The sequence below is a fragment of a genome (assembly GCF_019968955.1).
Source record: "MAG: Porospora cf. gigantea A chromosome Unknown PgA_NODE_215_length_28477_cov_347.349, whole genome shotgun sequence".
Taxonomy (NCBI): Eukaryota; Apicomplexa; class Conoidasida; order Eugregarinorida; family Porosporidae; genus Porospora; species Porospora cf. gigantea A.
This window is the reverse complement of record NW_027151505.1, coordinates 1-20219: the sequence shown is the minus strand read 5'-3', so window position 1 is coordinate 20219 and position 20219 is coordinate 1. Positions and strand designations below refer to the sequence as shown.

Here is a 20219-nt window from a genome sequence, read left to right as displayed (position 1 = left end):
CCAGTCAGAAGTCGTAGCCCATCTCTTGGTAGAGTCCTTCGCCGTCGTGCCAGCGAGTCTCGGTGCCCTTCGTGTGGATGACGGCTGCACACTCGTCGAGGAAGTACACGCCGCCCACCACGCGGCTGGCCGAAGGCATACCTGGGAGCCACTCAGTGACCCCGTGTGTCTGCAGTAGTGACAACAGCCGCTGCACCGTGTCGAACTCAGCTGGGCTGAGTTTATTCTTGAACGGACGCAGCGCTGTCGAGTCCGCCCAGGCGTCAGCAGTCATGCTTCGGTTTTGCACACCTTCCACCACCTCCAACATGATCTGTTGGTGGCGGGTGTAGGCGTATATGTGCAACGCCCTCGTGAGTTGCTGCACCTCAGCGATCAATGACCAGAGTTTACTGTTGTAGTCCTGTATCCGACGTTCCTCGGCCTCCACATCTATCGTCTGGAAGAACTCCTCCACCTGCGAGATGGAGGCCAACACATCACGGTCTTCGGCTTGGGAGCGAAGGTCGGCTCGTGTCTTGACCATCTCCTCCACTTCGGTTTTCCGGAGCTCAACCTCATAGAGCTTACGCTTCATTTCTTCATTCAGCGTGGCAGATCGGTCTCGGATTGCGTTCTCGGTTTCCACCACTACATGGACCTTATACTCGGCCAGGATTCCCTCGTCCCTCGATTTTTGGAGGTCCTGCAGTAGTTGCATGGTGACATCCAGCGGCGACACCCCCATCGAAAAAGGTCTAAAATGAAATATCACACGTGACTGAATATAATTCCCCCAAAATATAAAAGACTGTAATGCTCTTGAGGGAAGTAGTAGTTGAGGGGTTCAAGTCTTACGGCGAAAAGGTCGTTCTGGGCCCGCTGGATGCCGAGTTCAACGCTATTACTGGCCTCAACGGGTCCGGGAAGTCGAACTTGCTGGACGCGGTATGCTTCGTCATGGGAATGCGGTCGCTGTCCCAGATGAGAGCGTCCAAGCAAGACGAACTTGTCTACAAACGCGGCCAGGCAGGCATCAGGACGGCGACGGTGACACTGGAGTTCGACAACAGCAACACCAAGACTTCCCCCCCAGCCTACACCCACTGCAAGACGCTGACAGTCACGCGGCAGGTAATACTTGGAGGAAGAGACCGGCACCTTGTCAATGGAAAGGCGCTGTCGCAGGGAGAGCTACGAATGCTTTTTCACTCAGTGCAGCTTAACATTTTGAACCCTCACTTTCTGGTTCAGCAGGGAAGCATTGGAAAGGTCGTTAAAATGCGACCTGGAGACATTAAGAGCATGCTTGAAGAAGCTGCTGGTACAAAGATGTACGACGTCAAGAGGGCTGAGAGCATTCATAAAATTGACCGTAAGGAGCGGGAGCTACAAGAGGTGGAGTCGGTCCTGCAGGAAGAGATCACTCCAGGGCTCAACGCACTGAAAGAGGAAAGACAGGCGTACGTGGCGTGGACACAGAACACTACCAGGCTCGACCAGCTACGGCGGATCCACTCCTTTCTCAGCTTCAAGGCCACAGTGAAGAGCAGGAAAACCCTAGAAGCTGACCTGAAAGCGGTGTCAGGGTCCATCCAGAGCAACCAAATGAAGATCGAAGGTCTGAAGAAGGATTCAACTGGGCTTGCTAAGCAGATCGATAAGCGGCTGGAGAGTGGTCCAGACGAGCAGACGACTAGGCTGCGGCAGCAGGTCAGCCAAGCCCAAAAGGAGACAGTCCAAGCCCAGCAGCATTGCAACGCCACGACCGAGTCTCTGGAAGAGGAGAGGGCAGCGCGCCAGCAAATCCAGTCGCGGCGCGACAGGTACGTAGCGGAGCGCGAACAGGTGGAAGAGGGAAACAGGACAAAACTGGAGGCGGTGCGTGACAAGGAAAGGGCCTACGAGTCTGCTCAAGACGAGGTGCGCCGTGTGGAGGAGACACTTGAGACTCTGAAGACTGGTAAGGGGAAGCACGACGGCAGGTCTCTGCGCGAGCAACTTACCAGCGCCAAAGAAACGCTCAAAAGCCTGGAATCCGACCTAACGGTCGCCAAACAAAAGCTCAGGTGGGAGTGAGCGTCCACAGCGATGCAGCGATGTGGACCGTGAGGTCGCGGTGTCCGAGTCCTCCTCTGATTCCTGCATTCAGAAGAAAACTGCGGAGTTGAAGAAGGTCGACGGTCTGATCGTGGAGATCTCTGACCGACTCGAGAACTTGCGCGTGAACCCGAAAGATGTTACCGAGCTCCAGTCTGATCTAGACGGGTGGCGGAACAAGATGGAGGCTCTGCAAACCCAGCTCGAGGATGGGCTGCAGGGGCGCGGGAAGGGGCGCGCTGTCATCCGTGATGCGTTCGAACTGATCAAGAGCCTTAACGATCCAGGTATTATCGGGCCGGCCTTCTGCGTGTTTAATCTGAAGGAGTGTGCTGAGCCGTATTCGATGGCTTTGGAGGAGGCGGGCAAGGGCAAGCTGAGTTTCTTGGTTGTGGAGTCAGACGAGGTGGCCGTGAGAATCTTTGAGAGGTCCAAGTCTCGGCGTGTTACCTGCATCCCTCTCAACAAGATACAGAGCTCCCGCCTGGAGGACCAACGGTTGAAGGCAGCCCGTAAGGTTGGGCAGTCGTACCTTCCATCGGACTCGCTCGCAGTATGTACGGCACAGGAGTTGGTATCGCCCACAGAGCCTCGATTCCAACCTGTGGTGGACTTTGTGTTTGGGCGAAGCGTATTCTGCCGTAAGGCTGACATAGCGATGCGGCTTTTCAAAGCCCCGCATAGCCTCTTCTGCGTGACTAAAGACGGAGACATCTATAACCCTTCGGGTTCCGTGAGCGGCGGTTCCGTAGCAGGCATGGGCAACTTGCTAGCGGAATACCAGGTGCAGTCTACACTCAAGTCGCAGATTACCACGCTACAGACGCAGATCACCAGTGGGCAAACACGCCTTGATGGCATGCCGCTCACTCAGTACGAGAAGTCCGTTGACCAGCTTCGGCGAGCCCAGCATAGTAAGCTGAACTTGGAAGCGTTCCTCAAAAGTGTTTCTGGCGCGAGCGGAGAGAGTCGATCCGCCGCCCTTCAAGACAAGAGGCAGAGTCTGGTCGAGGAGATCTCCGGGTTGGAAAAGCAGCTGGCCGTTGCCCAAAAGGAGCTGAGCTGCCTGGAAAAGGAGAATGCTGGTGGATCCCGAGAAAACACCCTAAGTAGTCTCACAAAGAAGCTTCCTGGGCTCAAGCGACAGCTTTCCTCTGCGGAGAAGGAAATGAGGGCCGTACGAACGAGCGCACAGGGTCTCCGGAACAAGATAGGAGTGCTCAACCAGCAAACCGCAGACGCGGAAAGCGAGATGGCGGAGGCAGAAACACGCATCAATCGGCTGCTACAGACCGAAGCTGAGTGCGTCGCCACCGTGAAGCAAAAGAAGACGCAAGAAGCCTCGATGCTGAAGGAGTTGGTGAAGATCGAGGAGACCCATTCTGAGACCAGTGCTGGGGTCTCGGCCTTGCAATCCGAACTCAAGCTCAAAACAGAGGCGCTTGTGGTTTTCGAATCTGACATCCAGCGGGCGTCCCACCAACTCAAGCAGCTTGACGCCGATCTGAAGGCGAGGAAGAAGACAGAAAAGGGACTCCTTCGCGAGAACCCCTGGATGGACCTTGACAAGCCCCTCGACTGTGAGGGATTCAGCATGAGCAAAGCCAAGACCGAGCTGGAGGCCGTGGAGCTGACGCAACACAAGATGGGTCGGCGCGTCAACAAGAAGGCCCACACCCAGCTGCAAGCGACTGAGAACCAGTACCAAGAAGTCCTCTCGAAACGAGAACAAGTCATGAAGGACAAGCACTCGTTGCTTGAGTTCGTGCAGGAGCTGGACCAGAAGAAACAGGCCGCGATCGGTAGCTGCTTCACCGCTGTCAACGCCAACTTCGCGGCTATTTTCCGTTCGCTACTTCCAGGTGCCGAGTGCTGCTTGCATAAAGTGGATGAGGAGGGGCTCGAGATGCGCGTGGCATTTGGCGGGCAGTGGAAAAACGGGCTGGGCGAACTATCAGGAGGCCAAAAATCCCTGTTGGCATTGAGTCTGATTCTGGCTTTCTCCAAATTCAAAGCTAGCCCTCTGTATATTCTGGACGAGATCGATGCTGCGCTGGATCTCTCCCACTGCCAGAACATTGGAAACATGATCCACACTCATTTCAAAGGGAGTCAATTCCTTGTGGTGTCCCTGAAGGATAACTTCTTTCAGTACGCCAACGCCGTGTTCAAGACGAATTTCGTTGATGGTAGAAGTACTGTAATGAAGCTTACCTAACGGTACGTTGCTTGATTGTTAACCCCACTTTATGACATCAGTCTGTCAAACTTCCATTCGTCATGCCAAAGCGCAGAACTCCGCCCACGACGGACGCATCGCCGGTCACCCAACGCAAACGCGTGAAGCTGCCGCTGTTTACGGCGGACTGGTTCTTACCCCCTCAGGACGACCCCCAACCCGAACAGCCTGTGGGAGGAGAAATAACCCCAAGGAGGGTCGACGTTCCCAATGTCCGAAACCGCAAACTGGAGGTCGACGAGACTTTTGAGCGCTCCATCAATCGGTTCCAAGCTACGGCCACCAACGAGTGGTGGTGCAACTTGCTTGGTTGTTATACAAAACTCCAGAATTGGCGTGCCTGGGAGAAGCACGTTGCAACGCACACGTTGCAACTGGATGGCCCTTGCTGGCCTGACGGCGTTTTTGATTTGGACGACGACCGCTACAACTATCCTCAGTGGACTTACTTGAGAGGCGTCTATCTGTGCCCATGGCCGGAATGCTCCTTTAGTCACTGGATTCTCTCCAAGGTCCGCGCACACAGCAAGAGTCACAGGGTGGACTACCCTCCCCGATACACGCATACCGCTTTCGAATCTCTCCGCGGATCGCAACGCGCATATTCTCGAGAAGGGTGGGCTGCCTCGGAGCTGCCGCCTGCCAACTCCTTCCAGCCTCTCCAAATCTGCTGGTGTGGCGTATGCGGCGAGCATCTGGATTTCTCGCCTCGGACGGGCGCTGCTTCGCACCGCGCCAAGTCCTTCACCATCTGTGATGAGTGCTGCTGCGGGTTCCATCTGGATTGCCTTGCCAACACTGACGATGCAGCTTCCGCCGAAGAGGATGACTGGCTATGTGCCGCCTGCAGCCGAAACGCCATCATCTGTGCGCAGTGCCATGAGAAATGCGCTCCGCGAAGTCAACGCCACCGATGCAGCAGCTACCGCTGCCGTGCCAACTACTGCCTACGATGTGCAAAGGAACTGCTGGACAACTGGATCTTCCCAACGGAAAAGGACAGAGATATTGTAAGGACAGGCAAAGAAACGATCCGGAGGCCGTTCCTCTGTCATCTGCACTCCTGCAGGGCGTGCGTTCGCGATATCAGCGATAGAAAGAACTGCTCCGCCTCGGAGGCGCTAAGCCAGTTGGCAATACTAGGGCCAGACGACGCAATCGTCTGCAATTTCTGCGGGGATGCGCTCTGCAGAGATCACGCGGATAGCTTGTCTGTTCCCTTCTCAGGTCGACCTCGAGGCGACAATGTCGTGGTGCAGCCCTGCATTCAATGCCACTACCGACACAATCGTGCCCTCGTGGGCCGGCTGATGTTCCGTACGACTGTTACCAGTTCCATTACTGGTGGAATCCCTCGGAATGACGACCGACCAAGTTGCTGCGACTGTCAAGGAAAGTGCGACTCTGACGTCTGCGTCAACGCTTCCCTGAACGTCGAGTGCGACTCCAGTAATTGCAATGTGCTACTTAACGATTCGGCGGTGCCAGCTCCGGTGTCCGATGCTATGAAAAGCCGCCAGCTTCGATCGTGTGGGAACCGCCCATTCTTACTACATGGTCTAGGACACGACTCCTCGACGTCGAAGTTGAAGAAAAGAAAGGGTTCCAACGGCGTCAGGCTGACCGCACGTGAGGCCATCGCTGCGGGTTCTCTGCTCTGCGAACACCTCGGCGAAGTCGTTTCCCTTCCAGAGCTGATCATCCGCAATGCGGCGTATAAGAGAATCGGAGTTGTTTGTCAATTCTTTCTGGAACTGGACACCGATGCCTACATCGACAACATCGTCATGTACAGCCTGTCTCGGTTCATACAGCATAGTCTTTCACCCAACTCCTCCTTTGAACTGTGGACCGTGCGGAGAGAGCCACGGTGAGTAATGATATCGGTTCATATCAGAATAGGAGTCTTCGCCATTAAGGACATTCCCAAGGGGGACACAATCTGTGCTGACTTCAGCTCCTGTAAACGCGCCCCCATTGACACGCACCCAGCGCCATCAAAGCAAGTCAAGACGTGTCCGTGAACTTTCGCACCTGAATGATCCAAAACGAGAATTATGGTTGATGGTTTGGTGGAGCGAGTACCAGAGCTCCGAGAGCGTCTCGGCACCGACGTCACCAACAATGTGTTGCTGGCCTATTTGCGGCGGTGTGGAGGCGACTTGCAACAGGCCGAGAAGGTCTTTCTGCGAGGACCCTGGGGACGCAGCTGCCGCCCCCCAGCGAAGCGAGTTCGAGTGGGCGCGGAGAGCGCGCCGAACGTCGCTGAAAGCGAAAACCTGATGCCATCTGCTGTCTCCGAGTTGTGCACCGATGGCCCACTCCCTGACCTGGCCGATTCCGAAAGCGTGGCTACTGAGCTCTATGACGACCCACCTGACGCTCAGCAGCTGCCTCCCCATCGCGAGCGACACCTAGAGCATGCGTTTCCAGTCCATCTAGGGCAGTTTGGGAGTGCTCTGTTCTGTACAAAGCCGACGGTGATAACCGCCGGTAGTGAGTTGCAATTCGGGCTTAGTGTGTTGAAGCCTGTGCTTAAGACGCGCAGTGGAGGAACCTCTTACCCATACTTAAAATGGCATTCGTCTCGGGGGTGGGAATCGTGTCCGCATGAATCGGACATGAGAGCTCTCAATTTACCGGCCAGGCCGGGCACTCTGTCACAGTCCGGTCCTCTGTTCGGAGACCACCCGCAGAAGAGACCAGCACCCAAGGCGAAGGCCAAGCGAGATGCCGCCTTCATGAAGAGCGACACCAGCATTTCTTCTCTGCTTCTGCGGTATGGATCCTCCACTGACCCTCGAGATCGGCTCGCAGCCGTGCTTCTTTCCACCGCCTCGAATGCCAGCGGGAACGCCGCCAAGGCTCAGCCCCGCGGAGCACTGGAAGTGGAGGACGAGCGTGGCCTGACCGTAGGGCGAGTTCTGGCTGCGGATACACGACTTCTCGTACCTTTGCTCGTACTAAGTAGGTCTGCTGGGTTTCTGTATCTCCAGATCTTGTACGAGTAAGGCTCTTTGTGGGGAGCGCGGGCTGGTTTGGAGCCAGACTCGGATCAGCACTGGACATCAGAGTGGAAGTTCTCGCCAGCCCAGCACTGTTTCAACGTGAATTGTTCTCCTCTTTCGCCGTCGAGGCCCAGATGATCACCCGCTCCTCCGTCATCGGTTTGGTCCAGAAGTTGTTCGTCATGGATGTCAAGACTCCGAAAACCGAAGACGAGTCACCAGAGGAGGATGAGTCTCTGGAGGAGATGGAGGAGGGGGAGACGGAGGAAGGGAACCGCCGCACAGACGATTTGATGGGAGACAACCTCTCCGCTAAACTGATGCCTGACGTCGGGCCCAATCCCCAAATGTTCACCTCCAGTTTGAAACACTACCAGCGCCAGGCTCTCTGGTGGATGTTGCAGCGCGAAGCCCAAACGCTTAACGCGTCGATCTTCGAGCAGGCAGCAGAGGTTCTCGTGGGCACCAGCTCGTCCGCTGCTCCTCCGCTGCCCTGGGTGACGCTCAGCTTACCAGCTGGACCTCCTCTATACTTTCACCCGTTCAACGGCTTTCTCTGCCTGTCGATGCCTGAGGACATGGACAGCGTGCGTGGCGGTATCCTAGCAGATGAAATGGGGCTTGGAAAAACAGTACAGATGCTAGCCTTGATCTCTGAAGATTTTGCGCTATCTACTAAGCCTCCAGACCGCCAAGTGACCCTGACTTCTCTCTTCAACAAGGCCGAGGCCATTCCCAAAACGCTGATTCGGAAATGGCGCCAAGACAGCCAACATGACAGCCCACATCTAGGAGGCACGCTCATTGTGCTGCCGCTTTCCCTACTGGATCAGTGGCTGTCGGAAATCAGCGTCCACCTGGGCGGCTGCGTCTCTGGGCCTTCAAACCCCCTGACTACCTTCTCCTATTACGGGCCCCAGAGAAACATCCCAATCTCGGAGATGGCAGAGTACGACATCGTTCTAACCACCTACGGCACCGTCATGTGCGAGCAGCGCGCTCAGAACCTAGACAGCCAGCCGCTTTGGCGTGTAAGGTGGCATCGGGTGATCTTGGATGAAGCTCACATCATCAAGGCGCGGTTTACGCGTACGTCCAGGGCCGTGTGCTCACTACCGGCAACTCGCCGGTGGGCGCTGACGGGCACGCCCATTCAAAATAGCATCGCAGACGCCTACTCGTTACTTCACTTCCTTAAGGTGCAGCCCTGGTCGCAGTGGACCGCCTTCAACCAGTCCATACTAACTCCTTGGGAGAAGGGTGAAGAAAAAGCCATTAAGGTACTCAGGGCGGTGCTCTCCCCGATTCTCCTGCGACGTGGACGCACAAATCGAGACATCAACGGTCAATGCATCGTGGAGTTGCCAGATCAGCAAGTGCACCATATATGGGTGGAGATGACCCACGACGAAAGAGCTGTCTACGACAACATATTTCACCAAGAGGCCACTAGGTTCAATGAGCTGGTAGCCTCGGGAAGTGCCCTGCAGAACTACACACACGTGCTGCAAATGCTGCTGCGGCTTCGACAATGCTGCTGTCACCCCCTGCTCCCGTACTCCGGCGTACGGTGCGAGACCGAGGACTCCGAAATGGCCCAAGCGCTAGTTCGGAAATTCGTCGACCCCGAAGCCAGGTCCCAGCCAGACGACCGTACCCGAGCTCCTGGGTCCTGTGCTGTCTGCCGCGAGCGGAAGGCTGCATTGGAGCCAGGCGGATGCGGGCATGAGGTTTGTGCAGACTGCGTCGGTAACGAGTGCCTCGTGTGTCAGCCTCGGCTGCAGGTCCCAGCCAATGCAGCCCTATTATCTTCTGTTGGGCTGTCATCCAAGGAGCTGTCTACGGCCCACTCGATTCTGCTCTCAGGAAAACTTGATGCTCTGAGCCGCTACCTCCTATGCGATAGCGCTGAGGGCGTCGCAGTGGTGGTGTTCACTCAGTGGACGTCCCTCATGCCTTTCGTTGAGAACATGTTCCAGGCGAATAAACTTCCCTACAGTCGATTCGACGGCACTATGAGTCAAGCTAAGCGCCGAGCCACCCTTCAGTGGTTTAGTCAACAGCGCGGGTTCTGCGTATTGCTCGTATCCCTTCGCGCTGGAGGCGTCGGACTGAACCTCACAAGCGCGTGTCGGGCCTACTTTCTGGACCTGTGGTGGAACCCCGCGACCATGGAGCAGGCTATGCGACGCCTCCATCGGATAGGCCAGACTAGGCGCGTTGACGTCTACATTCTAGTTTGCGCGCGTACAGTGGAGGATCGCATGCTCGATATGCATCGGAGGAAAAGTGAGGACGCTCGCAGCGCGCTTAGCGGTGCACAGAGCAATGAGCTGTTCAATAAGGACCAGCGCCTAGAAGAGCTTAAGTTCATCTTTGAAGAGTTTGACAAGTAGCTTTGCAAGTCATTCAAAGGTCCATTGCATCATTCAAAGCGACCTCTCCAGCTCCACCATGTTGGCCACCTCTCTCCTAATCTGCTTCACCGCTTCTGCAAGAGCTAAAGGGTCGGCACCCGCCTCACACAGCTCCACGATGATCTCCACGGCTCGGTGACTCAGGTCGCAGCCAAGCAGGTCAGCTAAGTCGGAAAGCATGCCCACTAGGCCAGAGTCAAGCATTGCGTTTTTGTAATAATTTGGTCACACAACACTTCTAGACTCCTTCTTGCCTTCCGCGACGTAAGGCGCGGCGACTCGACAGCGTCGGGCTCCGTCCAGCGCCCGCTGCAAAGACACTTGGTCTCCCGCCTCGATGTCGATACGCTCCAGAAACTCCAACTGTGCGAGGACGCGCCGTTTGCGTTGGGTAACCTGCTCTCGCAGGTCGACGAGGCGCTCGTTGAGCGCCATCACCTCCGACTCCTGGTTCCCTTTGAAATTTGCGAAAGCAGCCGCAATAGAATCGGAGACACCGAAAAGAGACTCTTCCACTCTCTTCCCAGACCATAGGTAACTCTCGTTCGCAGTCACATGCCTGACACGGCCGACAACCTGCCCTAGACGCTCCAACTCGAACAGGACGCCTTCACGGAGCGACTCAATACCGCTCGCCAGCTCAGCCGATTCCACCTTTAATACAAAGCTGTCTCTATCCTTAACATAGAGCTCGCGGGACTGACGGAGCTCCCGCTTCAACGCTGAAGTCCCTATGGTGAACACCACGTCGTTGAGCAAGTCGTCTAGCTGCTTTCTGGGGACTAACTGGGCCTGCGACACACCCATCCCTACATGGCACTCGAGTGCCTGGCACCGCTGCTGCAAGTCATTCATCTCGGAGTGTACACGTCTCCAGCGACCAACCACTTGTTTCAACACAACCGCCAATCGTGAGGTGTCAATGACATCTTCGGAGAACAACACTTTTGTAGGCAGCGGTGGCTCCTTGGGAACGCAGCCTCTTGGCGCAGTGGTGATCGTGCTGACTACCGCCGGTAACTCCAGCGACGATATCTTGCCGCCCATGACACAATTTACTACCAGTCATCATCTGACACCTTGGACTTAACCTCGCCCTTCGCTTGCTTCTTTGTCGGCGCCTCCTCATAATACTCCAGGATACGGTCTATTAGGTCCTGTTTCTTGCCGTTGGTTTTTAGACGCTTCGAGTCCAAAAATGCTTTCAAATTCACGACAGTCAACTTTTGTAGCTGCCCTCCAGCAGCCAGGGAGCGGACGAAGTCCTCATCGGTGGGGTCGCCAGCTGCGGGCTTGCCAGTCGCCACTCTCTTGGCCCGAGGCCGCTTCACTGCTGGTCGCAGCAGCTCAGACAATCTAGAAGCAACCTGCGCTGTTTCAGGGTCGTCGGGCTCGACCGACGTCGGATCCACGAAGGGTCTGTCGTCGGTTTCCAGTGCCACAGCCTCGATGGCCTGCACTACCGAGTCTATCACTGGGTTTGCCAAAGACTTGAACGTGGACTCTGTCGTTAATTCGAAGTCCGCGAGGTCCATACTTTGGAGGAGGCTACAGAATAGGTCCACCGTTTCAGGATCGCTGCATCCGACATCCTTGATAACGACATCTCGTACTTCCTCTCTCCATGGAAGAGGTAGCACCGAGAAGCCGGCAGACACCAGCAGATTTCCTATGGCGTCGCGAGTTTCTTCCACTGGCAGCAGCGCGAAGTGGCGCGGCATCCCTCGCAGAGTCTTCTTTCGGGCTACCGCAAACTGTATATCAATCAGGCCGCCCTCACCACTACCTTCCGCAGCATCGCCGCGTGGAGACTAGAGAAGAAGTCGGAAGTGACGGCCTCGGGCTCCTCCAAGGGCACTGCGAACTTGGTGAAGCCGCAGCACAACGCCACTCGGTTTAAGCGGGACAGAGGTTTGAACCCAAGAAGGGTCCAGCAGTTGTCCACGTTGGCGTTCGAGGCCAGGAAGGCCGCCCTCTGACCATCATTCATGGGTATATTGACCCGTGCGAACGGGAAGTGCTTCTTAGGAGGTTCGGTAAGACGCTCTCCCGATTCCGTTACGTAAAAAGTGGAAGCTTTTAGGATGTGGTTGTCCTTCCGGCGCAGAAATACCTTTCTCGGTTTCGGGGCGGACAGCACTGCAGTGTAGACAGCCATTTTGCACTGTCCGGCACCGCCTGGGAGAATCAAGGTGGCCTTCTCCAGGGTGCGCACGGCGAACTCCTTCATGCCCACGGAATCGTCGACTGTGATTAGGGACGTTCTGAAACTCGGAACCACTGGGGTCTCCAGGAAGTTGCATCTATCGTCTAGCTCCAGCGCCCCAGCCCAAAAGGCTTCCCGGTTGAAGGCGGTGGGTTCAGGCTCCAAGCAGTAAGGGACCACTTCTATTTGTACTCCGAAGTCGAGTAAATCCTGGCAGCTGCCTGAGGCGTCAATTATCGCCTCACTTCACCACTGCCTTCTTCCGTTTGGAGTCGGGTGCATGCCCCTCGTCAGAGAAGGTATAGAAAACCAATTTTCCACGGTAGTTCTTTGGCGGAGCGTTGTTGGTGAACATCTGCTTTGTGAAAAACAATGCCTCGCTGAGCCCTTCATCAGTCTTTCCTTTGAGAGGCTGAAAGCTCTCAGCAAAGGACTCCAGCTTCTTTAAAACCGACACATCTAGAAAGTCGAGAGGAACCAGAGGATTCAAGTCTGTGGAGTACCCGTCAGTAACTCACATCTAAACACGCCCTCTCCATCAGAGGGAACTCCGAATAGCACCACACCGAACTTGTCAGTGGGACATGCTATTACTCTTTGCTTAGCGAGGTCAATGATATACTGGAACATCAGCTGAAACACGCTTTTGCCGCAGACATCTCGGGACATCAGTTCTCCATCACGTACGTCCAGCACACAGAGGAAGGCCTGCTTGGACGGCACCGCCACCTCCTGCAGCATGCGGGCCAACAGGTTTTCATCCTCCTCGTCATCCGACTCAATGTGAGTGCTGAGATCCGCGAACTCTTCGAACTGAGAGATGTCCAGGCCTATCATTGGTTTTGAACGAATAAAGACCATGCATAAGCTCACAGCTCGTCGTGCGGCCGGAAACACAGGAGGCGGTCAGCGAGAGGTGTCATTGGTTCCAGACATATGGCTTGCCGCAGTCAACTGATTTGTGCACCGCATCGCACTTGAGAGAGCACACCGGTCTGAAGTACATCTTTGGGCTCCTGAAGCACGAGCTGCAGCAGGAAGCAGCCTGGAATCCGCAAATCACACAGAATTTTCGGCGCGGGAAGCTGGAGACGCCAGCCTCCATTGCCATCCACGACACCGCCCTTTCGGGATTGTTGTTGTCTTCGATCAGTGTCAGCAGTTCTCGTTTCTCTCGCTTTTTCCGACGGGCTGACGCAGCAGGTTCTGTGGTTTCCATGTCCACCTCGGAGGCGTCATTATCGGAAATGTCACCTCTTCGTCGTCGCTTGGCTATATTACTGAACTATGCAGCTCTTACTTCTCCGTTTAGGCTCTCTGGCCATAATTCCCACAATAACAACTCTTCAACATCCTTCATCGTATCCCATTTCAAATGTTCAGCTGGTCGAGATGCGGTAAGATACGGATAGAGTTAGGCATGGATCAGATACACACATGTTACCAAAATTAACGACATCGTCTACAACGAAGATCTTTGAGGCCTAGAGGTATCACAACCTTGTTCCACCTGTCGTTGATGAATTGAGCCAGTGCATAGTACCAGGCGCAAACGCCTCCAGCGGTAAACAGCGCATTGCATACGCTCATGAGAGCTGCGGACGGGTAGAGGCGGAAGAAACCCATCAACAGGTTTCCTAACGTCATGAAATACAGTGACGTGTTGGAGAAGATGTCATTTTGGTAGTTAGAATAGCCAGCAGTGCCGAGCGCCAGCACGAACAGGCTCCACATCCAATTATTAAAAGCCTGTGTCATGGCGGAGGCGTGCATAACGGTGGGCCAGAAGAACGCCACCAGTTCCGAGATTGCCGTGCTCCACCAGTACATGCCAAACACCAGAAACCCTGATATGGCTATCAACTCGCCATTCATACCCATGATGACCCCAATGGCGTACTGCAGGACACCAGCGAAAAAGAAGGACTGGCAGTACTGGACCGAATTGGCGCCGCCGTGGTACTGGATAACGCCATGGTAAACGTTGGAAACCCCGAATGCCAGAAGACCTGCTGCGAAAGGCGTAGTAAACTTCTTGGCAGCATGCAAGTCGGGCAACGACTCCTCATTTGACAAGCACGACAGCGACTTCGACTTGCAAGTAGACTCCAGGTTACTTGTAGTGGACCTCACCATCTTCATAGGGATGGAAGTCGACTTGGGAAGTTCGAACATGGGCGACTTGTCGTAAGCCAGCGCGAGACCCAAGCTCCAACCGTACGAGAACAAGACGATGCCGCTGACCACCATGGTACCACCTCCTATACAGTAGCACACCTTAGGGTTGGGTAGCAACCCGGCCACCATAAACAACACTAATCCCACCGCCTTTAGACCCCATCCTACAGTAACGACGCGGGGTTGGCTCAGGGAGCCGATGACAACGCAGAGACAGTTCAGCGCCCACATCCCGTAAAAGAGAGAGAGCTCGGCCTCTGTAGGATAGGGTAACGGGCTCAATATAGACAACAGCCCACCAGCCCCCAACGCTGCCCAGAAGCAAGCGAAGACAGAGAGCACGTAGAACTCGAAGTAGAGCCTTGCCTTCCAACTGCACAGCGACGCCAAAAACTCTACAACGGCGACCCCGCTTAGGCAAGCAGATACCTCCACGTTCGGGAGGTAGGTCTGCGTGTGCGACATGCCGAAGACCACAAGTGCCATACCCATGGCGGAGTAGGCAGCGCAACCACTGCTAAACGCGACCATCGGAAAAATCGTAATTGTTACTGGTGTTGGAGCTAAGCGACGCAGGTGGACATCCGCTGAGGAGCCTTCTACGCCACACGACAAGTCCCTTCCAGGCGGCGACGTCCGAGTCCGACGTCCACGATGGATATCGTAGAATCCGTCTCACTCAGTCATTTCTGCCCAGTGCTGGAGCCTCTCGGACCCGTCAACGGAATCTAAATCCTCAGCAGAATTAGCAGAATAATTGCCTATTGCCTGATGCCATCTCCAGAAGGTAAGCCACCTCTGCGTATGCACACAGACGACCCATCAAAGCGAACAGAAAAACCGGATGAGGATGACCGCAATGATGACGTCGATGTTGTCGACGAGGAGGAGCAGGACGCATTGCTGGGGCAATTCTTCCTGCGAAATCCCCACATCGAAGCAATGCGCGTCGCGAACCCCGAAATAGCAAGACTCTTTTCAGACCCAGAGACGTTCAACGAGCACCTACGACAGATCATGAATCCGCGTTTGCGGAACGAAGTCATAAGGTCCAACGATCGGGCCATAAACAACCTCAACGCGACACCAGGCGGTTTTAATTTCCTCCGGCAGCAGTATGACGCCGTACAGACTCCCATATATAAGGCTACGGACGCCATGGCGTTCACCGCGCGGCGTTCCCGATGTCATATTGGTAGGATGTCTGTGAAACGGAATCATCTGGAGCCGAACTTGCAGCCGTTGCCCAACCCCTGGGTTCCGGAGCACGCCCGCAGAGAGACCCCGCCGCAGTTCGCCGTTCTGCCACCAGAAGAGGTCAGACGTATTCCGGCGCCTTCACTGCCCACATTGCTTTTGTCCAGTGCAGTCGCGGAAGGCTCTGACGACGGATTTTACACTGGCAGGTCGCATGCGTCTAGCGACAGCGAAGTATTCTTTTCTGACACGGAATCGGCTCCGTTGAATTTGAGACGACTTCCTTCGAAAGACGACACGTTCGACGACATATACCAGTGACCGAATTATTTTGTCAAATGGCATTGGTCTACACTAAGAAATTAGGGTAGTCGTTAACTGTCGTGCGATGTCAAATGGCATTGGTCAAAACCTTTATAGAAGCATTTTCTGCAGGTCAAGAGATGTTGTTTAGCGCCAGTTCTAACCTAGGGGCACCGTCCTTTGGATGATTATACCGAACAGTGAGGCTCTCAAGCTTGTATCGGCTGAAGAGACTGTGAGTCGACTTCTATTGCGTTTGCTCCCCTGAACCGTACCCTTCCAGAACGGTTGGGCACGGAAGTCTCAGCATCAACCTGAGGCAACGGGGAGCATACGCTTTAGTTATTTGAGATGTTGGAATCTGCTAATTTCCTACAGAAGTAGCTATCGCTTGTGGGGTGTGGGGAGATTACAAGTCGTGCACAAGGAACTCAACAAGCTTGGCCAGCGCCCTACTTCGGTGCGAAATGCTGTTCTTTGTGTCCACCGACATTTCAGCATAGGTCTCTGTGAACCCATCTGGCTGAAAGATTGGATCCCAACCGAAGCGAGTCGCTCCTCGAGCCTCCACCACCTGACCTTCACAAATGCCTGAGAAGGACAGGGTTCTCTCACCATCGCAGAAGCCAAAAATGGTTCTGGCCACAGCGGTCTTCTCAGCGAAGGCGTCCAGCATACGCGGTAGCCCCTCAGCCGTCAGGTTTTTCAAGAAGTACTTGATGTATGGCCCTGGCAGGCCCTTATACGCCGAGAATTCCAAGGAGGTGTCTTCCACGATCACAGGCTCTCCCACCTTTTGAAACGCTGTGCGGGCTTTCTCCGTGCAAATTGTGACTGGGTCTCCTTGCAGCTCAGGCAGATCAAGGGGCGCGTTGACAACCTTGAGAGGCACCTTCTTGGCCTGTAGCATCGCCAGGACCTCGCTGAGCTTGCAGGCATTGCCTGTGACGAATACGAGTCGCTTCATCAATCTGCGGATTTCAGAGTCAAGTTCAAGCGTTGTGGTGTCCTGTTTGCATTCATCATCCGTTCACTGATGTTGGAAAAAAAACACTGAAAGGTACATTGCGCGCTCAAGGACGCCTTCAGCCAGTCACCTCTGAAATCGCGGTTTTCGAGATGGCTGAAGTCACCAGCAGCCTTCCCTTGCTTCAGGACCTCATCAAGAGGGACCCCGAGAACTATGAGGACGAGTATAAAACCCGGCTCGAGCACTTCGAAGCGCAGCTGGCTATTTTTAGTCTGCATCCTGAGGAATCCGACAGGGAGTTCCACCGACTCGTCATCTTCCTGGCCCAGGTGGCTCCATGCTACAGCCAAGAACTGGGGCAGCGGTTTTACGACACGATTCTTTCGCTGCTGAAGGATAAGTCTCACGTTATGCATCGACACACGAGGCTCGCACTGACCACCGCATTGATGCTGATTCGTCGTCGAAGCACAGTTCCCCTGATTGACGTACTCCCCGTTTACTTCGACGTCATTGACTCGGAGGATAAGGTACTACGTCAAACAGTCTATGCCAACATTGTGACGGACATCTCCCGCTGCTGGACCCGCCAGAAGAACTTCAAGGAGCAAGTTGAATGGTGCGACTGGATGATCCACCAGCTGGAACATCCCAGTCAAACCTGTCGGCGTCGTGCCCTAGCCGTGATCATGGAGTTGAACCGCCGAAGAGTTTGGACCTCTGCGAAGGCTGTAAACGCCATAGCTCAATCGGTGCTGAACACGGACAAAAAAACTGCTTCCGCAGCTGCTGAGTTCTTGCTGGGAAACCTGGCAGCCGCCGAGGACGCCATCGACGACATCGAAGAAGACGAGTTGGACAGCAAGACAATCGACGATATGGCCCGACGAATCACACACGTCAAACACTCCAAATCTGCCACCAAGAAGGTTGAGCGTCTGAAGAAGGCTGCCGAGCGGCAGGTGAAGCGCCTCCGAAAGGTTAAGTTGGACAACAGCCTCTCCTGCGCAGTGGTAGATCAGGTATGGGACGCCCTGCAGCTGGCCACGGCCGTCTTCAAGCGTGTACGGAAGCGCGAGTTCTCCTTCAACACACGTCTTCTGTTTCTGCAAGTCGTCAGTCGCCTGGTTGCACGGCATAAGCTAATCGTCCTCGACTTCTACCCGTACATGCAGCGATTCATAGGACCTCGCCAGGACAAAGCTACCAAGATACTGGCCATTGTAGCAGAGGCTGTTCACGAGGAGGTTCCCCCGCAGGAGCTATCCAGCACCGTGCGAGTTATCCTGGATAAGTTCGTCACGGAGTCTATGCAGCCCGAGATCATCACTGTTGGCGTCAACACAATCGCCACCATCGCGTCGAAGAACTGCAACATCCTAGCTGCGGAACAGATTGAGGACATTATGGGTTTTACGAAGCTGCATGACAAGAACGTTTCTGCGGCTGTCAAGGGCCTTGTAAACGTCTACCAGGGGGAAAACCCTGCGCTGTTGAGGGCTGCCGTCCGAAGTAAGAAAGCCCGCTTATCCCTCAAGGAGGGCCTGGTACCCGAGAACGACTTCGGCGCTGATAAAACCCAGCAAGGCATGTCTGGACTTGAACTTTTTCTGAGAAGCGAATGCTTAAGGCAGACGAAAGAAGCGCTGGAAGACAAGGAGGCGCAAGCGGACACCGAAAGCGAAGGCGATGAGAACGAAGCTGAGGGTGACGACGAGTGTGAGGAAGATGACGAGTGTGACGACGACGACGAGTATGAGGACGATGATGAGTGTGAGGTCGATGAAGATCAGAGCCCTGCTCCCGCTTCTCGGAAGCGACCTGCAAGCGAGATGCTGCCGTCTCCGGATGACCTAACAGTAGACGCCGCGAACGCTATGGCGACGCGCATCTTCACGGATAAGGAGTTCAGACAGATGAAGCGACTGAAACTGAAGCTAGACATGGAGCAGGGTGTGGGTCGCAACTGCAAACTTTCCGAGCTGGGTGAGGACTTTTACGACGTATCGGAAACGGAATCTGAAGGACCAGGATACGAAGAGGCCATCGACAGCGAAGATGACATCAGCGAGGACGAACGAAACGAGTCCAAACCAGGACGAATCAGAGTCCCTGAGGCTGTGAGTGCCTCTGATCTGACACAAGGAATCAAGAAAAAAAGGTCCACTCAACTACGGATCCAGATGAAGAGAGAGGCGCAGGCTGAAGGCAACAAATTCGACGTCACCCACCGACGTATGAAGCTCACCGAATCCTTCGCTGGTAAGAGTAAGCCCGAAGCCCTGAAACGGCGCATGAAGAACTTCTCCATGGTTCGGCAATCCTCTCGTGTTCAGGATAAGCTCCGAAACCGGAGTACTACTGACAAGATTACAAACATTCGGAAACATCGAAAGGACGCCAAGAAGGCTATCGGAGGGAAGAAGAAGTTTAGGAGGATGTAGACAGGCACCGCAGGAGGCAGGCGAAGAGCCTCACCACTTCGTCGCTATCGGAGTACTGGGCACAGTTCAAGGTGGTAAACCCTTTGAGATTGTTGGTCTTGTTCCGTAACGCGTCAGATATCATACGAGCAGCGGAACTCAGCCGGTTCTGCAGCGCGAGAATAGCAGCGTTGTCCTCTTCAGCCCATACATGCGGTTGGTGGTCCAACCACACGACTGACGAGTTTGTGGCGGTTTCTTCTGCAGCAGCCGGCAGTTCTGCACACCGAGAAAATACGATCACCAGCGGACACGTCACTAACGTGAGCCGCGCTTTGAACGTCTCGAAGAACGTTTCCGTACAGGCTAAAAACTTGGGGGTGTTCACGAAGTAGAAGCAGACACTCGCAGCGTTTAGTAGTTGGCTAGACGCCTCCAGCGCCCTCTCAATGAACTCCGCGAATGTGGTTTCCTCTTCAGTCGCAGATACGCACTCAGGTGTAGGCACGTTTGAGCGAGCGGCCAGCAGACGATCTAGGTGATCCCCGCCGATTTCCACAAGGTTGGCGCGTACTGGGGCGTCGACCGGCTCGATCGGACCGTGAAACTCTGCGTTCATGAAATACCAATCGTCTGCGCTGAATAGAAGAGACACCGCGCACAGATCAGAATCCAGGAATGGCGGTTCGTCTCTGGCAGAATCCAAGTGGGTCGTGAGCCATCGGGAATTGCGAAAGCTGGATGAAATATACGGCAGACGGCTCGTCACCGAAGGCCGTAAGCAAGAAAGCCAATAGAGGAACGTGGTTTTGCCAGCGTTTTGGTCACCCAGGATGATGACTTGTGAGCCCGTGACGTGAAGGCCTTGGGAAGGGAAAGGATCTTCCCACTCCTGGTCAGAGTCAATTTCCTCGTGCACCCTGTCAGGATTCTGCCGAGTCGCGACTTGCTCGAAGCCGTAAGGTGTCCTGTGCATTGACGTCTCGTGAGATGACGGAAGACCAAACATCGTAGTAATCACCTCAATTTAGTGGTGGTGCTTCTGTGAAATTGTGGGGAGTGCTATCTTTCATTTTGTTGTAGACAGGTATAGAATGCCGGCAGACGAATATGGAGAAATAACGATTTCGCGATGTCCGAACCGACCGAAGGGAATGAGAGGGCTTCCTCAGAGAGCTCTCGCAAGAACGGGCTTATCA

At 54.8% G+C, this 20219-nt stretch overlaps 13 protein-coding genes across 18 annotated transcripts; 5 read left to right on the top strand and 8 right to left on the bottom strand.

The window, feature by feature from the left end:
* Positions 1-4: 4 nt before the first annotated feature.
* On the bottom strand, positions 5-727 carry KVP18_003003 (uncharacterized protein; the record flags this gene model as incomplete). Its single annotated transcript, XM_067954387.1, has 1 exon — positions 5-727. One exon carries the CDS (start codon positions 725-727, stop codon positions 5-7), a length of 723 nt encoding a protein of 240 aa, XP_067811518.1.
* Positions 728-795: 68 nt separating this feature from the next.
* Positions 796-4297, top strand: KVP18_002998 (uncharacterized protein; the record flags this gene model as incomplete). Its single annotated transcript, XM_067954378.1, has 2 exons — positions 796-2048; positions 2077-4297. 2 exons carry the CDS (start codon positions 796-798, stop codon positions 4295-4297), a joined length of 3474 nt encoding a protein of 1157 aa, XP_067811509.1.
* Positions 4298-4359: 62 nt separating this feature from the next.
* Positions 4360-6342, top strand: KVP18_002995 (uncharacterized protein; the record flags this gene model as incomplete). 2 transcript variants are annotated; one of them, XM_067954375.1, is made up of 2 exons in its annotated part: positions 4360-6188; positions 6216-6342. In XM_067954375.1, 2 exons carry the CDS (start codon positions 4360-4362, stop codon positions 6340-6342), a joined length of 1956 nt encoding a protein of 651 aa, XP_067811506.1. The 2 variants fall into 2 exon arrangements, with proteins under 2 accessions (XP_067811506.1, XP_067811505.1); XM_067954374.1 differs by lacking the exon at positions 6216-6342 and having other exon boundaries at positions 4360-6192.
* Positions 6343-6375: 33 nt separating this feature from the next.
* On the top strand, positions 6376-9722 carry KVP18_003009 (uncharacterized protein; the record flags this gene model as incomplete). Its single annotated transcript, XM_067954395.1, has 2 exons — positions 6376-7285; positions 7315-9722. 2 exons carry the CDS (start codon positions 6376-6378, stop codon positions 9720-9722), a joined length of 3318 nt encoding a protein of 1105 aa, XP_067811526.1.
* A 33-nt stretch (positions 9723-9755) lies between these two features.
* KVP18_002996 (uncharacterized protein) lies at positions 9756-9947 on the bottom strand (the record flags this gene model as incomplete). Its single annotated transcript, XM_067954376.1, has 1 exon — positions 9756-9947. The coding sequence occupies one exon, from the start codon at positions 9945-9947 to the stop codon at positions 9756-9758; it is 192 nt and encodes a 63-aa protein (XP_067811507.1).
* Positions 9948-9968: 21 nt separating this feature from the next.
* KVP18_003002 (uncharacterized protein) lies at positions 9969-10790 on the bottom strand (the record flags this gene model as incomplete). Of its 2 annotated transcripts, none has more annotated exons than XM_067954386.1 (1): positions 9969-10790. In XM_067954386.1, one exon carries the CDS (start codon positions 10788-10790, stop codon positions 9969-9971), a length of 822 nt encoding a protein of 273 aa, XP_067811517.1. The 2 variants fall into 2 exon arrangements, with proteins under 2 accessions (XP_067811517.1, XP_067811516.1); XM_067954385.1 differs by having other exon boundaries at positions 9969-10550.
* An 11-nt stretch (positions 10791-10801) lies between these two features.
* Positions 10802-12786, bottom strand: KVP18_003001 (uncharacterized protein; the record flags this gene model as incomplete). 3 transcript variants are annotated; one of them, XM_067954384.1, is made up of 4 exons in its annotated part: positions 10802-11497; positions 11524-12166; positions 12195-12441; positions 12468-12786. In XM_067954384.1, 4 exons carry the CDS (start codon positions 12784-12786, stop codon positions 10802-10804), a joined length of 1905 nt encoding a protein of 634 aa, XP_067811515.1.
* An 82-nt stretch (positions 12787-12868) lies between these two features.
* Positions 12869-13168, bottom strand: KVP18_002994 (uncharacterized protein; the record flags this gene model as incomplete). Its single annotated transcript, XM_067954373.1, has 1 exon — positions 12869-13168. The coding sequence occupies one exon, from the start codon at positions 13166-13168 to the stop codon at positions 12869-12871; it is 300 nt and encodes a 99-aa protein (XP_067811504.1).
* A 230-nt stretch (positions 13169-13398) lies between these two features.
* KVP18_002997 (uncharacterized protein) lies at positions 13399-14658 on the bottom strand (the record flags this gene model as incomplete). The annotated part of the gene is made up of 1 exon (XM_067954377.1): positions 13399-14658. The coding sequence occupies one exon, from the start codon at positions 14656-14658 to the stop codon at positions 13399-13401; it is 1260 nt and encodes a 419-aa protein (XP_067811508.1).
* A 240-nt stretch (positions 14659-14898) lies between these two features.
* Positions 14899-15645, top strand: KVP18_002999 (uncharacterized protein; the record flags this gene model as incomplete). Of its 2 annotated transcripts, XM_067954379.1 has the most annotated exons (2): positions 14899-14914; positions 14942-15645. In XM_067954379.1, 2 exons carry the CDS (start codon positions 14899-14901, stop codon positions 15643-15645), a joined length of 720 nt encoding a protein of 239 aa, XP_067811510.1. The 2 variants fall into 2 exon arrangements, with proteins under 2 accessions (XP_067811510.1, XP_067811511.1); XM_067954380.1 differs by having other exon boundaries at positions 14899-15645.
* Positions 15646-16036: 391 nt separating this feature from the next.
* KVP18_003007 (uncharacterized protein) lies at positions 16037-16594 on the bottom strand (the record flags this gene model as incomplete). The annotated part of the gene is made up of 1 exon (XM_067954392.1): positions 16037-16594. One exon carries the CDS (start codon positions 16592-16594, stop codon positions 16037-16039), a length of 558 nt encoding a protein of 185 aa, XP_067811523.1.
* A 152-nt stretch (positions 16595-16746) lies between these two features.
* KVP18_003006 (uncharacterized protein) lies at positions 16747-19041 on the top strand (the record flags this gene model as incomplete). The annotated part of the gene is made up of 1 exon (XM_067954391.1): positions 16747-19041. The coding sequence occupies one exon, from the start codon at positions 16747-16749 to the stop codon at positions 19039-19041; it is 2295 nt and encodes a 764-aa protein (XP_067811522.1).
* Positions 19042-19071: 30 nt separating this feature from the next.
* On the bottom strand, positions 19072-20029 carry KVP18_005116 (uncharacterized protein; the record flags this gene model as incomplete). The annotated part of the gene is made up of 2 exons (XM_067949477.1): positions 19072-19096; positions 19122-20029. 2 exons carry the CDS (start codon positions 20027-20029, stop codon positions 19072-19074), a joined length of 933 nt encoding a protein of 310 aa, XP_067811527.1.
* Between the last annotated feature and the right edge of the window lie 190 nt (positions 20030-20219).